This window comes from Ascaphus truei, chromosome 2 (genome assembly GCF_040206685.1).
Source record: "Ascaphus truei isolate aAscTru1 chromosome 2, aAscTru1.hap1, whole genome shotgun sequence".
In the NCBI taxonomy this organism is placed as follows: domain Eukaryota; kingdom Metazoa; phylum Chordata; class Amphibia; order Anura; family Ascaphidae; genus Ascaphus; species Ascaphus truei.
The window spans coordinates 400157844-400175188 of NC_134484.1; the positions used below are offsets into that span (position 1 = coordinate 400157844).

The window sequence follows — 17345 nt, forward strand, 5'->3', positions numbered from 1 at the left end:
TGTGTGTGTGTGTGTGTGTGTGTGTGTATATACTATACACACACACCCACACCTTTCTCGAGCATGTTTATTAGCACTCCTTTTGATGAATATTCTCCCTTAAACAGAAGTAAAAGAGAAGTTTCAACAGTTAGTTTTAGGACCTGCAACATTTGGTTATTTCTTGACACAGCTGCAGGCTTATAACACTTTGGCCAAAGGGTTTAACTAAATGACCCGTATTCATGAGAATATTATTATTGAAGTATTTCATTATATGCTATTTACTATACTATATTGTCACATTGGATGTAGCATTAGGCTTTTCTGTCTGTTTTATTGTAATTATATATACCATCATAATTCACATTTATTTTTAATCACACACACTATTTAATATACATGTAAATTCACAAGCGCAGGTTCTATCAATTTAATAAACACTCATTCAGTCTATATAACCTGTCTGGTGTCCACCCTATTAAATCATTGTGTATAGCATCCATAAATGTATAGATTGCATATATATATATATATATGTATTTTGTATGATTGTTTTGATAATCTGGATCAGATAAAGTTTCATTGTATGAAGGGTTAATTATACTGACCCTATTATACACAATTATTGTTTTTTATAGTAATACATTTAACTAATACAGTATACCTCCCCTTGTTAATTGTAAATATGAGAAAATATAATAAATGTTCATATAACTATATGTATCATGCTATTATTTTAAGGTATGAATTAAAATAGTTCACTGTTTTTATGTAATTATACACCCTTTAAAGCTTTAATTGATTAGGAACCTTCACCTGTGATAGTTATGGAATACAGACAGGTGCCTGAGGTGTGTGTGTGTGTGTGTATATATGTGGATTCTGATTAGATTGTTCCCATATGGCCCTGAGGAAGTCGCTTTCTATGCGACAAAACGCATATGGCTGTTTTCATTGGTGCTCCAGCAGGCTTGTTATCTGATGCTGTGTGCCTAGCCATGCCCCTCTATTGCGGACTCAACCTGGGACTTTCAAATCAGCTGTTTGATGGCATTGTTTTTATACATCCGACGCTGGGTGAGGATCCCCGCGGAGTCTCCGGGGCTTCCTCCCCCGCCTCCTGTCTGCTAGACATCCGGATTGGACCCGATGGTCGTCCTCGCCCAGGGCAAGTGGACGTGAGGTGTTCCACCTGTTCCACAGCCCAGCAGCCAGTCCAACTTGTTGACAGGTTTTCAATACTGTGATGTTACTAAGAAACGGTTGTGTGTGCATTTTTAAGGTTACTCAAACCTAACTATTGTATTAAAACTGTAATACACTATGGGGCATGCACTTCTGTTTTTTTTGTCTTTTAGCTTTGGTTTTAAACTGGTTAACTCCACAGAAGCTGCTCAGACTCCAAATCCCACCTGGGCCATCCACCCTATCCTTTCCCAGATTACTGGGACTTTAGCAATGTTGATATGGGTGGCAGAAAGTTTGCAGGAGATGGAGACTGTGATCATTTGGAAAATTCTAATACCCCCTCCTCATCCCCTTTTATCTTCCATATACTGTATTTCGTTTTTCTTATTTATAATACCTGGGCTGTTGATTGCATAGTTACTTCATTATTAAATATTATTATTATTACATTTTTATGTCTGTCTTCCAGAGGTTGGATCTGAAGATATTGATATTCTTCCAAATGGACTGGCTTTTATTAGCTCTGTAAGTATTCACCAGGGTGTTATTTGATCAATGTTGTTCTATGACCCAACTGTGCTTCTGACTTGTCACTTGACAAACACATTTCACAAAGAAATGGTTGCATCACCAATGCATGCAGGGCCTATGAATATTCAGCCCTCCAGATAAGAAGCAGCCTTTGACATCTGATGAGTGAATTGCAGTGAGTTACCAAGTATGACCTATTGGACTTTTCATACAACATTCATCTTCTTATACTTTCTATGCCACTTATATGCAGCATGTTTATCAAATCCATATAATAATAAAGATTTGATTCAGTTAAGCTGTTGTGGCTTTGATAATCAAATAACATGAGTAAAAAATGTTTTTACAGTCACATTGGAAGGGAGGACATTTGATCCAAGTAAACATTTGTAATCTATTTTATTTTTTTACACGTTCTCTAACGTTTGCTTTTTCTTATTGATGTGGGTGTTGCCTCCGAAAGGTTCAAATGAAGATTAGTGCTTCGCACTAGGTCCCCCTTTCAAAATGAATAGGTGAAACACCGTGCAAAGTCTGATTTGTAACTTGCCTGCTTGACTAGGACCTTTCTCAAAATCAACCCTTACAGATTTTCTTAAATGTAATTATAACAGAAATGCGTTTTAAGTCATGCAAGGCGCCCAGGAGGTAAACAATGGCTGGCATGCTTATGAATTAATTCAATAAGGTGTGATTTACCATTATCAACCGACCAAATTAAATAATAATAGTAATTATTATTTCAACCCTATAGCCCCAGTTTCTAGACAGAGGCATAAAAGAGCAGCTAATCCTGTTCAGTTTACAATATGCCCTTTTTAACCAGGCTTTTCATTCTTTCTGCTTTTATTCTGGACTGTTGCCAAGAGCCATTCGCAATCGGTGGCGTCTACGGGTTGAATGGAAATCTTGGCCCCAACCCTACAGCTCACCTGTGCTAAATAAGAAGCTACTGTATAAACCTTTCGCGTTTTTGGAACAGAGATACTGTTGGCTGGGGCGGAGAAGATTGTGATCTATATTGTGCTTTTTAAAGGATCAATTCCCCTTGCTGAAATGTTTTCTTACCCCCTACTTTTTACAGGGAGCAGGGGGTACCCTAGAACGACATTAATTGCTGGGGATGATGTCGCTGGGTCCTTTCTTTCAGGGGGGGAAAATGGAGATTTAAATCTGTCACATGGCCCAATAGGAACACAAGGCATTATTCATCATGGCGTCCGATTGGCCGGCATGGTGCAGGGAATATATACCTCCATTAATTACTGGCGGCACAGCCCCCTGTAAGCATCTTCTGGGAGAGGGTTGCTGAAGCTGAAATTAACATGATTCAGCTCTGGAGACCCGATGCTGGAAACCAAGGGTTCATTTAACTTGAAATGGTCTTTAAAACTTGTCGCTAATACATGGAGAGAGCCTGCCAACCTATGGCCAACTGGATGGTCCTGCTCTGAAGCTTTAACATTGCCTTGCCCCATCCTTCATGTGTTTGTCAGATACTGCACAAGGATCCTAGAACTCTGCATGTTTTGACAGGGTGCTTTATAATGTACCGACTGTTCCAGGCAACACCAAATCGTCACTGCTCTATGATGAGCTTGACTTTCATTCCTCTGAAGTTTTATAATCCATATATAACACCCCTATCCCCTCCTAAGGGAGATCTGTGGTTACATGTGATGTTTTGGTGCTGTGGTGCTCACCTGCTGGTTCTCAAGAAGACTGAGTCCACGATAGTGTGGGGAGTAGGAAAACAGGACAGGTTTTCAGGATGGTGCAACGCCTCCATCCCGCATGGCTCTGCCAGGGGCAGGGATTCTTCCCCACAGGAACAACTTAGAATAAAGGTAGTCCCAGGCCAGGAACAGAGTAACCTTTTTATTGATGGACCAGCTCATACAATCAGCCTTCTCTTGCAAGAGAGGAGCATTCTCATAGTTCTTCAAATGTAATACCCCTCGCAGCTTGATTCTCTTTCCATGGTCAGAGCTCTGCTCGCAGGACCATTTTCCTGGACTAGGCCCCCAGGAGCTTTACCCCCTCACCCCCTGATGGGGTGAGGTAGAACATGCCTACTCCCTAAGGAGCAGTCTACACTGGGGAACTCCGGAACCACACTAAATTTTGGAGGGAGTCATCTTTTATACCAGGGATGTACCCACTGCTAAGCTCCAGTAACTGGGCAGCACCACTGAAGTGAGCGCCCCTCCCCCCCCCCCCCCCCCCCGGCACATGCTCCAACGGTTTCCAGACTAGCACCTGGAAGCTGCAACAAAATGACTTCCCAGTGGGGAGACTCTCATGCTCATGCTGCCCATGTGAGAGGAATTTAACCCTAACACTGCCTGCTCCTTGCCAGGACTTATAATGTTAGGGCCAAGAATATATAGCATGGGGCACATGGCTACACATACACAAGTTATTATTGCTGTACACAAGAATTACAAGGTGCAGCAGTGCCCCGTGAACAGCCTGTACCCCCACAGATATATGTAGCAAAATGCTGCAGCACAAGAGCTCTGACAGATCTAAAGTCTGCACACCATCCATATCCATGCAAGCAGGGAAATACAATAGGAACTTTTTTCCTCGTGTATTTACTGGTTGGGTGGGATATAAAGACTGTACCAGCTCTTTTATACTAGCAAACTGTGTCTTCCACGTGTGTGAAAGCTGATACAGACTGTGCACGCACATGACATGGGAAGTGTAAAAATGATCAGCAAATCTGCTACAATGTATGACAGGCAAAACTGTAATCATATTTTTGTGCCAATTGCTCTTTATTCAGCTTTTTTTACATTTATATAAACATTTTGTAGTTGCTATTACTTTCCTAGTTTAGCAATGCATTGCTGTACAATTACACATACAATTCAACACATTGCTATACATCTTAGATGTAGTAGTTACATTGTATTCCTTCTTTTTTTTTTTTTTCTCAGGGTTTGAAATATCCTGGTTTGATGAGCTTTGCACCTGGAAAACCTGGAGAAATATTTCTGTTGGACCTTAATGATGAAAACCTACATCCAATTTCATTGCGTTTCAGTAGGGGATTTCATCTGGCTTCGTTTAACCCTCATGGAATCAGCACATACATAGATGAAAAGGGTAGGTAAACCTTTACTACAGAAAGTATTAAGACTTACCGGTGACGTATGTAAAGGTGGATTCGTCCTTACTATTTGTTTGACTTAATATTGTGCTTCTTATCGTTAAAACAGATATTTCAACATAACTCGTTTGACAGCTGTGTGTAAATAAACTCATGAACAATGAAAAGAAAAATATAATATTGACACTTTCTGAATTGATCACTTCAAAGCTGCAGTTCAAGCTGCCGTTTAAAAAAAAATATATATATATATATATATAATAAATATATAATTATTCCCCCAATCAATACTGTATGTGCATCAATACAATCTGCACACTGACAAGTGATAAGCTAAGCTGCAGATCGATCTATTCTCCTGTAATCGCCTGTAATAGATTCCTTGCTCAGGGCTATTTAATTCAGTTCTTGCACAGCATGTTGGGCAATGTAGTTCCTAGGCAGGGCAGTAACTAGATACAATTGGTTCACTGCTAGAGAGAGGGTGGGCTCAAGAGCCAGAGCCTATCAGAAGGGGCTGTCACTTTGGAAATGCTTCCTACATTAGAAACATTAAAAATGTCTTTAAAATATATATTTTTTAATGCTACAAGTATTTTCTCATAGTACAGAACTGATTTATTTAAAAAAACACACATGTAGGATATTGCTTGAACTGCTGCTTTAACAGCCTGGTCCGTTACCCACTTTTATAGTGTTAAATTACAACACACACATACACACATACACACATACATACATACACAGGAATGAGTTATATAATTATTTATCATTTATAGTTCAATAAATTACATATGTACTGTACATCTTTAATGAGGGGGGGGGGGGGTAATTATCTGAACCGGTGGGTCTCCAGAAGTCGATCCATGGACCCCTGATGTCTGGAGACCCCCTAGTTCCAGATATATTATTCCTTTTTTCTGTGGGGGATATTATCGGTCTTATTTGATTGGGGGGGAGGGGGGAGGGCGGGGCAATAGAAAGCTTCGACATTGCAGATTTCTAACACAAATTCAAATATCTTGTACTGGGGAACCCTTGGACATCACATGGGACCGAGGTTCAGTCCTGGGAACCTCTCAGTTAAGATAAACTTTGGGAGTTGGTGGGATTCTGATTGCAGGTAATGTAGGCCTGGTTTATTATAGTACAATTATTCAAAAAATTATATATTTTTTTAAAGTATTCCCTATTCATAGTACTTTGCAATTTACTAGTGCATTTAAATGTGCAGCTCAACACACAACATACAACTGCACACACGTACCATTTGAGAATGGCAGATTATAATAACATTTCTTTGAATAGTAAAACAGAATGAATGAATATTTTGGGGGGCCTTGGGTGTATCCTCCTCTTCCTGTTCTTCTTCTGTGCTGTTATCTTCACTGTCAATTCCCTTATTACTTGTCTGCCTAATGAACCGCAGGAGTGACATTTTATGCACGTGAGTGTGCTAAATAATATGAGTACTGAATGTAAAAAGACAGGGAGGTCTTCTGGTTGCTATCGGAGATATTTAATGAGCTGGATAAGAGTAGCGATCTTGTTTCTCACAATGACTCACACATGACCCTTGAGGCTGGTGAAACTTCTTTAGTGGCACCTAGTAAAACAAATTTGGGACAAAATTCCTTCATGGAGACGAAAATGTGTAACGGAAGTGACATAAGGTGTGTAGACGAGCACGCGCGACCCTGCTGGCTAATCTCACAGCCGCATAACGCGGCCAGCGTCGCATGCGCTGAAGCGGCCAGCACCGTAAAACAGATAAGAATTAATACTGCAGCTCCATTTATATATTACGAACTCAAGGGAGGGGATAGGGGCTGGGGAAGGGAAGGGGACCCCTCGCTACTGCTAAATAATTGTGTGAGTGGCGGTGCTACAATCAGGGGTACACATAGGTAGGCAACAACAAGAAACAGATCCCCAAGGAGAGCACTCATACACTCTAGATCACAAGTACACAGGTAGATAAATGTGTGTGTGGATGAGGAGTGAATGATTTAAAACCCTTTATTAGGAGTAATAACTCAAATAGAATAAAATAGAACGCTGTAGAATCAAGGTATAATGATTCTATGTGAGCCAATATAACAGCGAATTGTTAAAAACCAGATCGGATGCAACCTTGCAGGTTGCTAATGTCTAGTCCTCACTGAGAAGAGGGTAGTACTGGTACAAGGCTGACAAAACACGCCCAGCGAAAACGTACGTCGGCATGTGACATCATCACGTCAGAGGGGCGGGACTAGTGCTCTGATCCTACCTTTCTGCGTTCATCTACCTGTGTTTATGTTTAGCACTTGACTTCTTCTGTGCAGGATATGTATCCTAATTAAACTGGCAGGTAGACTAACCATCTATACATGCCACAGGGAGTACATCTGGCGCAACATACATACTGTACTGTGCTTTTGTAAACTGTACCCCCAGTGCATACCCAGAGACAAAGTACATCTGGCGCAGCATACACACTGTATTGTGCTATTGTAACTGTACCCTCAGTGCATACCCAGAGACAAAGTACCTTGTCTATCTAGTGTCTCACTACTGTGGCAGGGTTCCACCTATATTGATAGTGGTGTTACTTATACACACCCAGTGGATATCCCTACTGACCTCAGTTATAAGTTAGGATCTACGTCTATCTAATACTGCCTTGGTCACTGTACCAGTACTACACTCTTCTCAGTGAGGACTAGACATTGGCAACCTGCAAGGTTGGATCCGATCTGGTTTTTAACAATTCGCTGTTATATTGGCTCACATAGAATCATTATACCTTGATTCTACAGCGTTCTATTTTATTCCATTTGAGTTATTACTCCTAATAAAGGGTTTGACATCATTGTCTCCTCATGCACACACACATTTATCTACCTGTGTACCTGTGATCTAGAGTGTATGAGTGCTCTCCTTGGGGATCTGTTTCTTGTTGTTGCCCATTTATATATTACACAAAAACAATTACATTGTATAACCAATGAAATAAATATGAACATATCTAAGAAAAAAAAAGCTACTAAATTAGACAAATATACTTCTCATGCAAACATTAGAAGCACTACATTCAATGCATTGTCCTCCCAAAAAAAATTCATCTAATTTTTTTGTTTTTCTTTTAAGGACTCTCCTTTTATTCTCTCAGCATTTGAGCTTGAAAGGTATTAAAAAAAACGGTATGTCTGCCCAGCACGCACGTTCTAAGTGAAACTTCTTTGTGTTTTGTCACTGATATTGTATTTTGATTTTGTTGTTTTTGATTGAATGAAAGACTTTGGAGAGTATAATTTGTCAGTGACAAAGCACATAGAAGTTAAACTTACAACGCGCGTGCACAACCCGTCTTTTTTATTTTTTATTGGTGGCACGCCTTACTAACCTCTCAAACTAATATTGGTGTTTTATAGTACTTTTCCATCTATTTTTATTGTTAACGTATTCTTAGCAATAACACCTGTTATCCTACCTACCCTTCTAATGATCGCCCTTGTTCCCTAATGCATCTAAACTTCTGGAACAAATTTCTTCTTTACGTATACTTTGCATTCTGAACTCCAGTAAGAATCAGGCTTCTGCACAGTATACTCTACAGAAACCGCACTTGCCAAGGTAGCTAATGACCTCTATATTGCAAAACCTCAAGCAAACCGCTCTGTTTTTATACTGATTTAATTCTCCGCCTTTGATAAATGTTACCACCCTCTTCTCCTTCACATTCTTCACACTCTTTGCATCCATGACATGGGCCTCTTCTGGTTCTTCTCCTACCTGTCACTGTTCCTTCAGTGTCTCTTATGCCAACTCTTATCAACCTCCCTGGAACTCTGTAGGTGTACCTCAAGGCTCAGTTTTAGGCCCCTTGCCCTTCTCTATATACCCTCTCACTTGGTGACCTCAACTCCGTTGGAATCATCTATCATCGCTGCACTGATCATACACAACTATCTTTTTCTACACCTACATGGTTAAGACAGAAATTTCTCTCATTCCATCCCAAACCAGGTCCCATTGTTCCCTACTCCATTACAGTCAATACCACTACTAGCTACTTACTCACTCAAGCACACTGCCTAGGGGTTACGTCATTTACCTGTTGCGCTTATTCCTATTGTTTGTAATTTATTTACCTTCTATTGTAATGTTGTAAAGCGCTGTGTATATTGTTGGAGCTCTCTAACTATAAAATTATACATACATTGTACTGCACCATTGCTTAAAATCCTGACATTTCTGATACTATTACAGGTGCTGTAGCTCAGGGGTGAGCAAACGTTCTACGCCGAAAGCCCCTTTTCAGCCATAATATTAGTCGGGGCCCCCCCACTACATAATGTCATCCAAATCACCTGAATTTTTTTTTTTATTGGTCGGTTTGCAATATGAATGTGAATACATATACGTAAAAAATACTTGCATATGTCAACATTTTGAACACAGTAAAATATGTTTCCCCCCCCCTAAAATAGTGTAGTAGCATAAGATAATACAGGCATACCCCGGTTTAAGGACACTCATTTTAAGTACACTCGTGAGTAAGGACATATCGCCCAATAGGCAAACGGCAGCTCGCGCATGCGCCTGTCAGCACGTCCTGAACAGCAATACCGGCTCCCCACCTGTACCGAAGCTGTGCACAAGCGGGGAGACTATAGAGCCTGTTACACATGTGTTATTTACATCAGTTATGCCCATATATGAAGATTGCAGTACAGTACATGCATCGATAAGTGGAAAAGGGTAGTGCTTCACTTTAATTACATTTTCGCTTTACATACATGCTCCGGTCCCATTGCGTACGTTAATGCGGGGTATGCCTATATTAACTGCAATTTTTTTTTCTCCGCTCCCTCCTTCCCTCCCTTCTGCTGGGGCACGCCCCTCTCTCGCCATCCTCCCCTGCCGCCATCCTGCTCTGCGCCACTCGGGTGGGCTGTCGTCATCTCCCACCACCCTGCTCCACTCCCGAGGTCCATCGCGACCCCCCCTAAAAAATCTTGCACCCTCCCATTTGCACACCCCTGCTGTAGCGTACAGATATCTGACTTAACTCCAGACATATATTAGCTAGTCATTTCTACCATTTGAGAATTTGTGCATTTTAGTATTGTGTTAATGCCAGATTTTTAGGATTTAATTGACCATTGTAGCTTTCATTCATTTAGGATGTTTAATACTACAGTTCTCATACAGTTCGAGAGGCCCCTCTTTGGAAATCTATAAAAACAGGCTCAAGACCAACCTGTTTAATTAGGCATTTAATTAATGAACCACAACCTGTTCGGCATTTAATAGTTACAGTACCGTCCCATCCTGTATTTTATCTTTCCTTGTGTTTGGTCTTGTTTATAACCTTAAAAGTTGTATTCTTATTCCCTTTTCCTGTTATTAGTATTATAAATTAGACCGATTTTATATTTACTGTTATATTGCATGGAATAACCCTCTTTCTTTTGGAAGTGGTTAAATCATTATCATATATCTGTATTAGGTTGTACTAAGGAAAACGAGGGTATACTGTAAAAAAAAATATATATATATATAGATTGGGTGCAAATTTACCTATGGTGAGTGAAATGCAGTCATGGTAAATGACTATGCACAGTTATATATAGTTGTGACCTCATTTCCTGCTCTTCCTTTGTAGATGACACTGTATACCTTTTTGTGGTAAATCATCCTAATTTCAAAAGCACTGTGGAGATATTTAAATTTGAAGATGAGGAAAATGTTCTTCTGCACCTGAAAACGATTAAACATGAGCTGCTACAAAGGTACAAAGAGGACTGTGTTTGTTCTTCAGACATAGAAACAGGCGTGATAAAAAATAGCCTCTTCGAGAACTGTTATGGTCTCCAAAATATCACTAGTTAATAATTCTTAGGAAGTTGTTGGCATAAGGGGCAATTATGGGAGCAGGTGTATTTTTATGTAATCCAACGTTTCAAGACAATTTGTCCTCTTTAAAATAAATAATATAATAATTGGTTACTAGGTTGGTGCTGCTCTGGCGCTCCATGAACAAAAAGCAATTTTGCCTCAATGTATCGAAATCAAAAGAGAACAGTTCCGTGCAACACATTGTGAAAAATATATATTAATATTTACATAAGATGGGTATATCTCAATTATAAAAAACACTTGTATCAAATCAAGATGTTGTTAACCCATAAACCGTGAGTGATAACAATATATCTTAGTCTGCTATATAATTAAATAGGTGATACACTTGATAACGTGTGATGTACAACCAGAGAGTCTGCTGCCAGTCAAGAAAGATGGCTCAACATCTTGTGGAACTGATAGAAAGAAACAAAAAACAGTGCACAACTCTCATGGTGTAGTAAATTATATTATATGAACAATGTGAAAAGGGAAAGTATTGCACGTACATCCAATAAAGTTACTTTATGCATTACATGTCGGGTACATGTTACCATACGGCACACAGCTGATCTCATCAAATGGCCAGCACAAAAACCCGCACCTAGATGTGTGGAGATGGACGTCCTGCACGTAAGGGAAGGCTCCATCCAGGATCTCGGTTTCTGGCCTCCGACAGTGCCGGTTGCTCCGTAGTGGATCAGCGTTTGTTATATGGCCATATATTAGTAGGGGAACTCCCACTCACCCGGCGTATAGCCAAATCTACCTCCTGTGTCTCCAAATGGCAGTCACTGACGTCACTGGTTTCGTCACTTGCAGAGCGACCAATCAGTGTAGTCAAGCAGGCTTGGATGTCGCTGACACGGATAGTAGAACAGTGGTAAACTGAGTCACTTAAAGTCAGATATAGACAGAAAAGGAATCCTACGCGTTTCGTAGAGGGACTCTATTTTCCTTGATGAAGTAGAGCGACGTCAGTGACTGCCGCATGGAGACACGGGAGGTAGATTCGGCTATATGCCGGATGAGTGGGAGTTCCCCAACTACTATACGGGCCATATAACAACGCTGATCCTCTACGGAGCAACTGGCACTATCGGAGTCCAGAAACCGAGATCCAGGAGGGAGCCTTCCCTTACGTGCTGGACGTCCATCTCCACAAATCTAGAAGCGGATTGTCGTGCTGGTCGTTTGATGAGTAGATCAGCTGTGTGCCATATGGTAACATGTACCTGACATGTAATGCTTAAAGTAACTTTATTGGATGTACGTGCAATACTTTTTGCACTTTTTGTTCACAGCTGCATTGAAAATCAACCACCCCAGTGTTCATCTGCGTTGCCCCAAAGGGCGGACAGCCTTTTGCACAGCCGAAGGGCAGCCCAAAGGGTGTGAGCCGTTTGCTGCCGTTCTGCTGCTGTTTGGTGGTGTTAAAGTGATGTTAAAGCTGCTCTATATCAGTCAGAAAATCACAAGCCCTTTATCCCTTGTACCCAATTTTCCAACTATCTGTCCATGAAATATTTGTGAATTGACTGTTAACCCTGTTCTTTTAATGTAACCATGTACAGTATTTGTAACCATGTATTTTTATAACTCTATGCCCAGCACATACTTGAAAACGAGAGGTAACTCTCAATGTATTACTTCCCGGTAAAACATTTTTATAAATAAATACTTGCCCTTTTCACATTGTTCATATAATATAATTTACTACACCATAAGAGTTGTGCGCGTTTTTTGGTTCTTTGCCTCAGTATGTTTTTTTTTATTATTATTATTGGATCCAGTGATCCTCTTGTATTCTTTCCTTGCTGTTTTATTTTTGATACAAAAATAAGACATGTAGAAAACTTGCAGTTAATTATTAGTGTTTTGATGCTCACACTCTCTGCAATTTTACAATCATGATCTCAAAAACACTGTGGGCGATTCTTACTAAGAGATGTTATTCCATAAGACACCTCTCACCCCCGGAAGACACTTGCCATCCATTCTCTTGAAATGCTTAATAAGTTGTCCATCGGTGGCTGAAGTTGACTTTATGGCGCAGTACATATGAGCCTGTATATGATCATCACTTTACCGCCAGCACTCAACTGGTGTAAAATGCTGTGCTGGTTTAATAGCATAAAACTATACCAAGTGCAACACATTTTGTGTTGGCTTTCTAATGAGGACTGCGGCAGCTTGTTAGGGAGACATTTGTTATAACTTAATTGAAGTTCTTGTGACTTCTGCTTATTTGCCTGTACCCTACTGTAGGTAGATTTCCACAAATGCAATAGCACCCTCTAGAAGTAAGAAGGTATCATGTCATTTTGCACTTAGCAGGCTATGACCTAATGAAAACCAGATCTAAGTTGGACCTGATTTTTATTGCAGTGTGAATGATGTTTTAGCGGTTGGACCTGAAAGCTTTTATGCCACCAATGATAATTACTTCACCGATTTCACCATGAGATTTGTGGAGATGTTCCTTGGACTAGGATGGTCAAATGTGGTTTATTACAGTCCAAATGAAGTGAAACAAGTAGCATCCGGATTTTATTTTGCAAATGGAATCAACATTTCACCTGACAACAAGTACAGTACTGCATATCTTGTTCATGCTTCTATAAGGTTCCTCATGTCAGTCACCACATTCTGTGTAAGGCCGTGATTATACCCAAAGCAGCGGAGCGTGCAACGCCGAAACAAATACCCGTTTTCCAATGAGCACGCACTAAGTGCGCGCGAACGAGGCGGCCAAGCGCGCAAATTTAGAGCCGATCTGTGAAATAGATTTTCAGGAGCAGCGGCCGCGTGACGGCCACGTCATGTGAGTGGTTCAGCCAATGAGGGCGAAGCACTCCCGTGACGTCATGGCCACGCCGCCGCATGCCATGCAGGTTTCATGCGTGTGCATCGCCCTGAGGAAGCTCGCCCGCCCGGCTGCCGCGGTATAATTAAAGCTTAAGACAAGACAGTCAGGAGACATTCATAAATAAGCAGGGCAGTAGTTTGTGGTGGGGTATCTTGTTATCTCCTATATTAAGATGGAGGAATGACTGGTATCAGTGACTTTAATGCCAAACTCTTTTTAACCCCTTTTGCTACATTGTACTGTGTTGCCCTATCTGGACATAAATTAATTAATGATTGATTAATCCACCAGTTAAACATGTATTTACTTAATTGACAGTACTCGTTCCTGGAATTGGCAATGCCCCTTTGATGTACTGTACTATATGTAATTAAATTACATTTGCACGGCATATCACACATTTTCTCTGTGTTTTACTCTCCCTCCTGCTCTATAACAACCTCCGTACTCCTCTTTAAACTTCTTCCTTGTCTGCTTTCATTACTTTCCTCGCTCTGTAATGTGCATTTGTGCTCTTTTACTTGTGCCCTCCAATGACCTGTCTTCATTAATTAGCTGTAGATAGCAGAGGAGGAAGCAGGGTCCAGAGTAGCAGCATTATGAAAAGCGTGCTCTTAATTATTTCTTGTGGCACTGACCCAGTGATCTTTCTTGACATGTAGATCAGGTGCATACAACCTCCTGGTCTCTATGAAAGAAAGTGAAATATTATCAAACTTTCTACACAACAGTGCGAGTCGTACCACAAACTGGTGGCAGTGAGGAACAGTAATACAAATCATAGGTAACTGGGATTATTCATTAAACTACACTTGGACTGATCAGGGCACTATCACATCGAAACAATAGCCATTTCTGTGCAATTGTACCCTGACTGGCACTAATGTAGTTTAATCAATAACCACCCCTGCCCCCCAATGTATCCATTATATAAAAGGCTTGGCTCTTATTAAAAAAGCTTTCAAGTTTCTTCCCTATGCGGGAAAGATTTGAGCCCCATGCATTTGAATGGAGCTGCTCTCTTCTCCAGCACTGGAAAGCCGCTTCCTGGCACTCTGAATGAGTAAATGACACAGGCCAAACTAAGTTTTTTGTTCAGCAGCTAGCTGTTCCAACCAGCAGAAATGTAATGTCATGATCAGGTCTGTATTCGAAGTCAAGTCTTCATAAACTGATGAAAAACATAGTTTTCAGTTGCCCATTTTTCGCCAAAATATTTTTTTAATTGATATGCTGCAAAAGGTGTGTTTTATTTTAAACATATGGGGTGTTTTGAAGACATGTGTTGATTGTTTTGATAAATAGTACATGTGTTTATGTACCTTTTTTTTAAAGGTATGTCTATATTGCTGATTTCTTAGCTCATACTATCCATGTCCTGGAAAAACAAGCAAACATGTCTCTATCTCCAGTAAAGGTAAGAAAAGTTTAATGTTCTGCACCAGGGGTGCGGAAACTGGGGGGCGCGGGCGGTTGCAGAGATTTTCTGTGGGGCGCGGGCGGTTGTAGAGGCATTAAAATTAAATGCCGGGGGATCGCGTGAGGACTCTGGAACCTCAACGTAACCTTGCTTCAGCTGGCGCCTGGAAGCGTCTCCATGGCAACACGGCATCAAATTACACCGCGGCGTGACATGACCACGTGTGTGAAGGGGTGGGGGGGGCGCGAGCACCAGGGACAAGAGGCAGAGGGGGCGCGAGAGCAAATGTTTGCGCACCCCTGTTGTAGACATCTGTAAAATGTGAAGTTCAGCGTTGTATTTATTTTTAATTCATACATATTGGTTAAGAAATAATTAATTTACTGTTTTAATACTATTAACATACTTATTACATACCTCAAAATATAACAACATATTGTACAAGTGAATTTCAGTATGTTCTTGGAGGGCACGCAAGCATTTTCTTTGTCTATTCACTAAAGTTCAATAATTGTTGCAATTTTTTTTCAGCCATCCGCTTCAATGCATGTTCATGATTACTAATGACTATTGCAATTATTGCATACTCTTAAGCTTCTATTAAATATACCTTGAAACCATCTTCTCCTCATTCAGGAACATTTAATCTCCAGTCATTTATCATTATAACCTTTTTTTTCCCGGTCATTGATGATGAGGTTTAATTTTTTTTTAAATGTTATGTAGTTGTGCATGTATTTTTGTATATCTTTATTTATATAGCGCCATCCCGGTATATAAAGCTTTACAATACACATGACACAATATCCTAACAATGGGAATATGCGCTTCAGACATAAAACAATAGGGAAAGGAGTCCCTGCCCCAAAGAGCTTACAATCTAAGTAATTCCATTTAAAAAAAAAGAATTGTTGGGCTTCCCCAAATGATTCAGTGGTAATGCTGTCCCTGTATTTCACACAATATCATAGTATATTTGCCTATGGCTTTCTGCACATATACATACCAGTAAAGGCCCAGAATCACAAAGTTGAGTGTTCTTGACAAAAAAAGTAGAATAATTCTGACTTCAAAGCGTTTACATTACATTGAATGTTACTGTACTGGATGTGGCAGCTGAATTTGGGAAAGTGAGTCTCCATGCGAGTTGCCCGTAAGAGGCCTGCGTGTGCTTTAGCCCAGATCCTGGGCTATTTGGTTTCTACTTTGGTGGGTGTTTAATTCTAGCTATTTGCATATTAATTTCATAGATCTTCAAAAATGCCGTTTTATACTATCCTTCCTTTCCACCAAGGTGCTGCAATTAGAGACACTTTTGGACAACCTGTTTGTTGACCAAAATACAGGGGATATTTGGACAGGATGCCATCCAAATGGTTGGAAAGTATTTGCTTACAGTTCTGAAGATCTTCCTGGATCAGAGGTTAGTGTGTAAAACAGCGATTTTGCCCAACAGAGATAACTGGACATAATGGAAGCAGCTGGAATGCTGATCTCAATAAAAACAGCTCGCAGATCTCCCCAATATACATGATAAAATAAGCTGACATTTCGGTCCACTGGGACCTGCATGAAAAGATACTCTGATTGAAGGTCCTGATAGACCCACTCATTGGCTTAATGTGTCATGTACTCTTTTCTGAATCTCCAGTGTGCTTGGCTATCTTTTTTTATTTTTTGGACTAGTAGTCACCGACCTAAATGGATACAATATGAGATGCTGCAATTGCAAAATGCTAATTAATCAGTTACCTACTGACCCTGGAAAAAGAGACAGACTGTACTTCATCATGATGCATTTGTCTTCTCTGAGAAATCCAGATACTGTAACAAGATGGTTATATGAGTCTGCAACAGGAACCCTACCAATGATATATGTAGTCAAAAGTTACCGTTGGCACTCCGGTAGGTGCTGCTAAGCTGGAGGTGCGTGTCCCATATGAATAATATAGCAATACGATACCGTTCCGCAGTCTGGTAATCAGGAGACAGCACTCAGTGGGTAGTTCATCAAAATAAGTGTATTCGTAATGAAGATAATACATCAAGAAACCCCCTTGCATCTCCCTGAGGAAGGTCCCATTTTGGAGGACCGAAACGTTGGGTTTCTTGATGTATTATTTTTATTATTAATACTCAGTCCTCAATAGCCTTTGACAAAGTCTCACGAGGAGACGAAACGCGTAAGGACGACGACGCAAGTGACTGTGGCGGTAGGGAGGGTTTGGCCCGGGGTTAACGGGGTTACCCCCCAAGGGCCCCCCTCTAACGTCGCCAGGGAGACAAGGGGTTAACTGGGCTGAGGCCCAGAAATGTGATTTTACCCTTGTTATAACCTGTGAATGTAT

The 17345-nt window shown here is 40.6% G+C and overlaps 1 protein-coding gene across 1 annotated transcript in view; it reads left to right on the forward strand.

The window, feature by feature from the left end:
• LOC142487647 (serum paraoxonase/arylesterase 2-like) overlaps positions 1 to 17345 on the forward strand; it is a 57805-nt gene that overhangs the window by 22346 nt on the left and 18114 nt on the right. Inside the window, exons 3-8 of the mRNA XM_075587301.1 lie at positions 1640 to 1695; positions 4647 to 4815; positions 10473 to 10599; positions 13097 to 13297; positions 14913 to 14994; positions 16292 to 16420. Coding sequence (XP_075443416.1) covers positions 1640 to 1695; positions 4647 to 4815; positions 10473 to 10599; positions 13097 to 13297; positions 14913 to 14994; positions 16292 to 16420 — 764 coding nt within the window. The remainder of the gene's footprint in view (positions 1 to 1639; positions 1696 to 4646; positions 4816 to 10472; positions 10600 to 13096; positions 13298 to 14912; positions 14995 to 16291; positions 16421 to 17345) is intronic.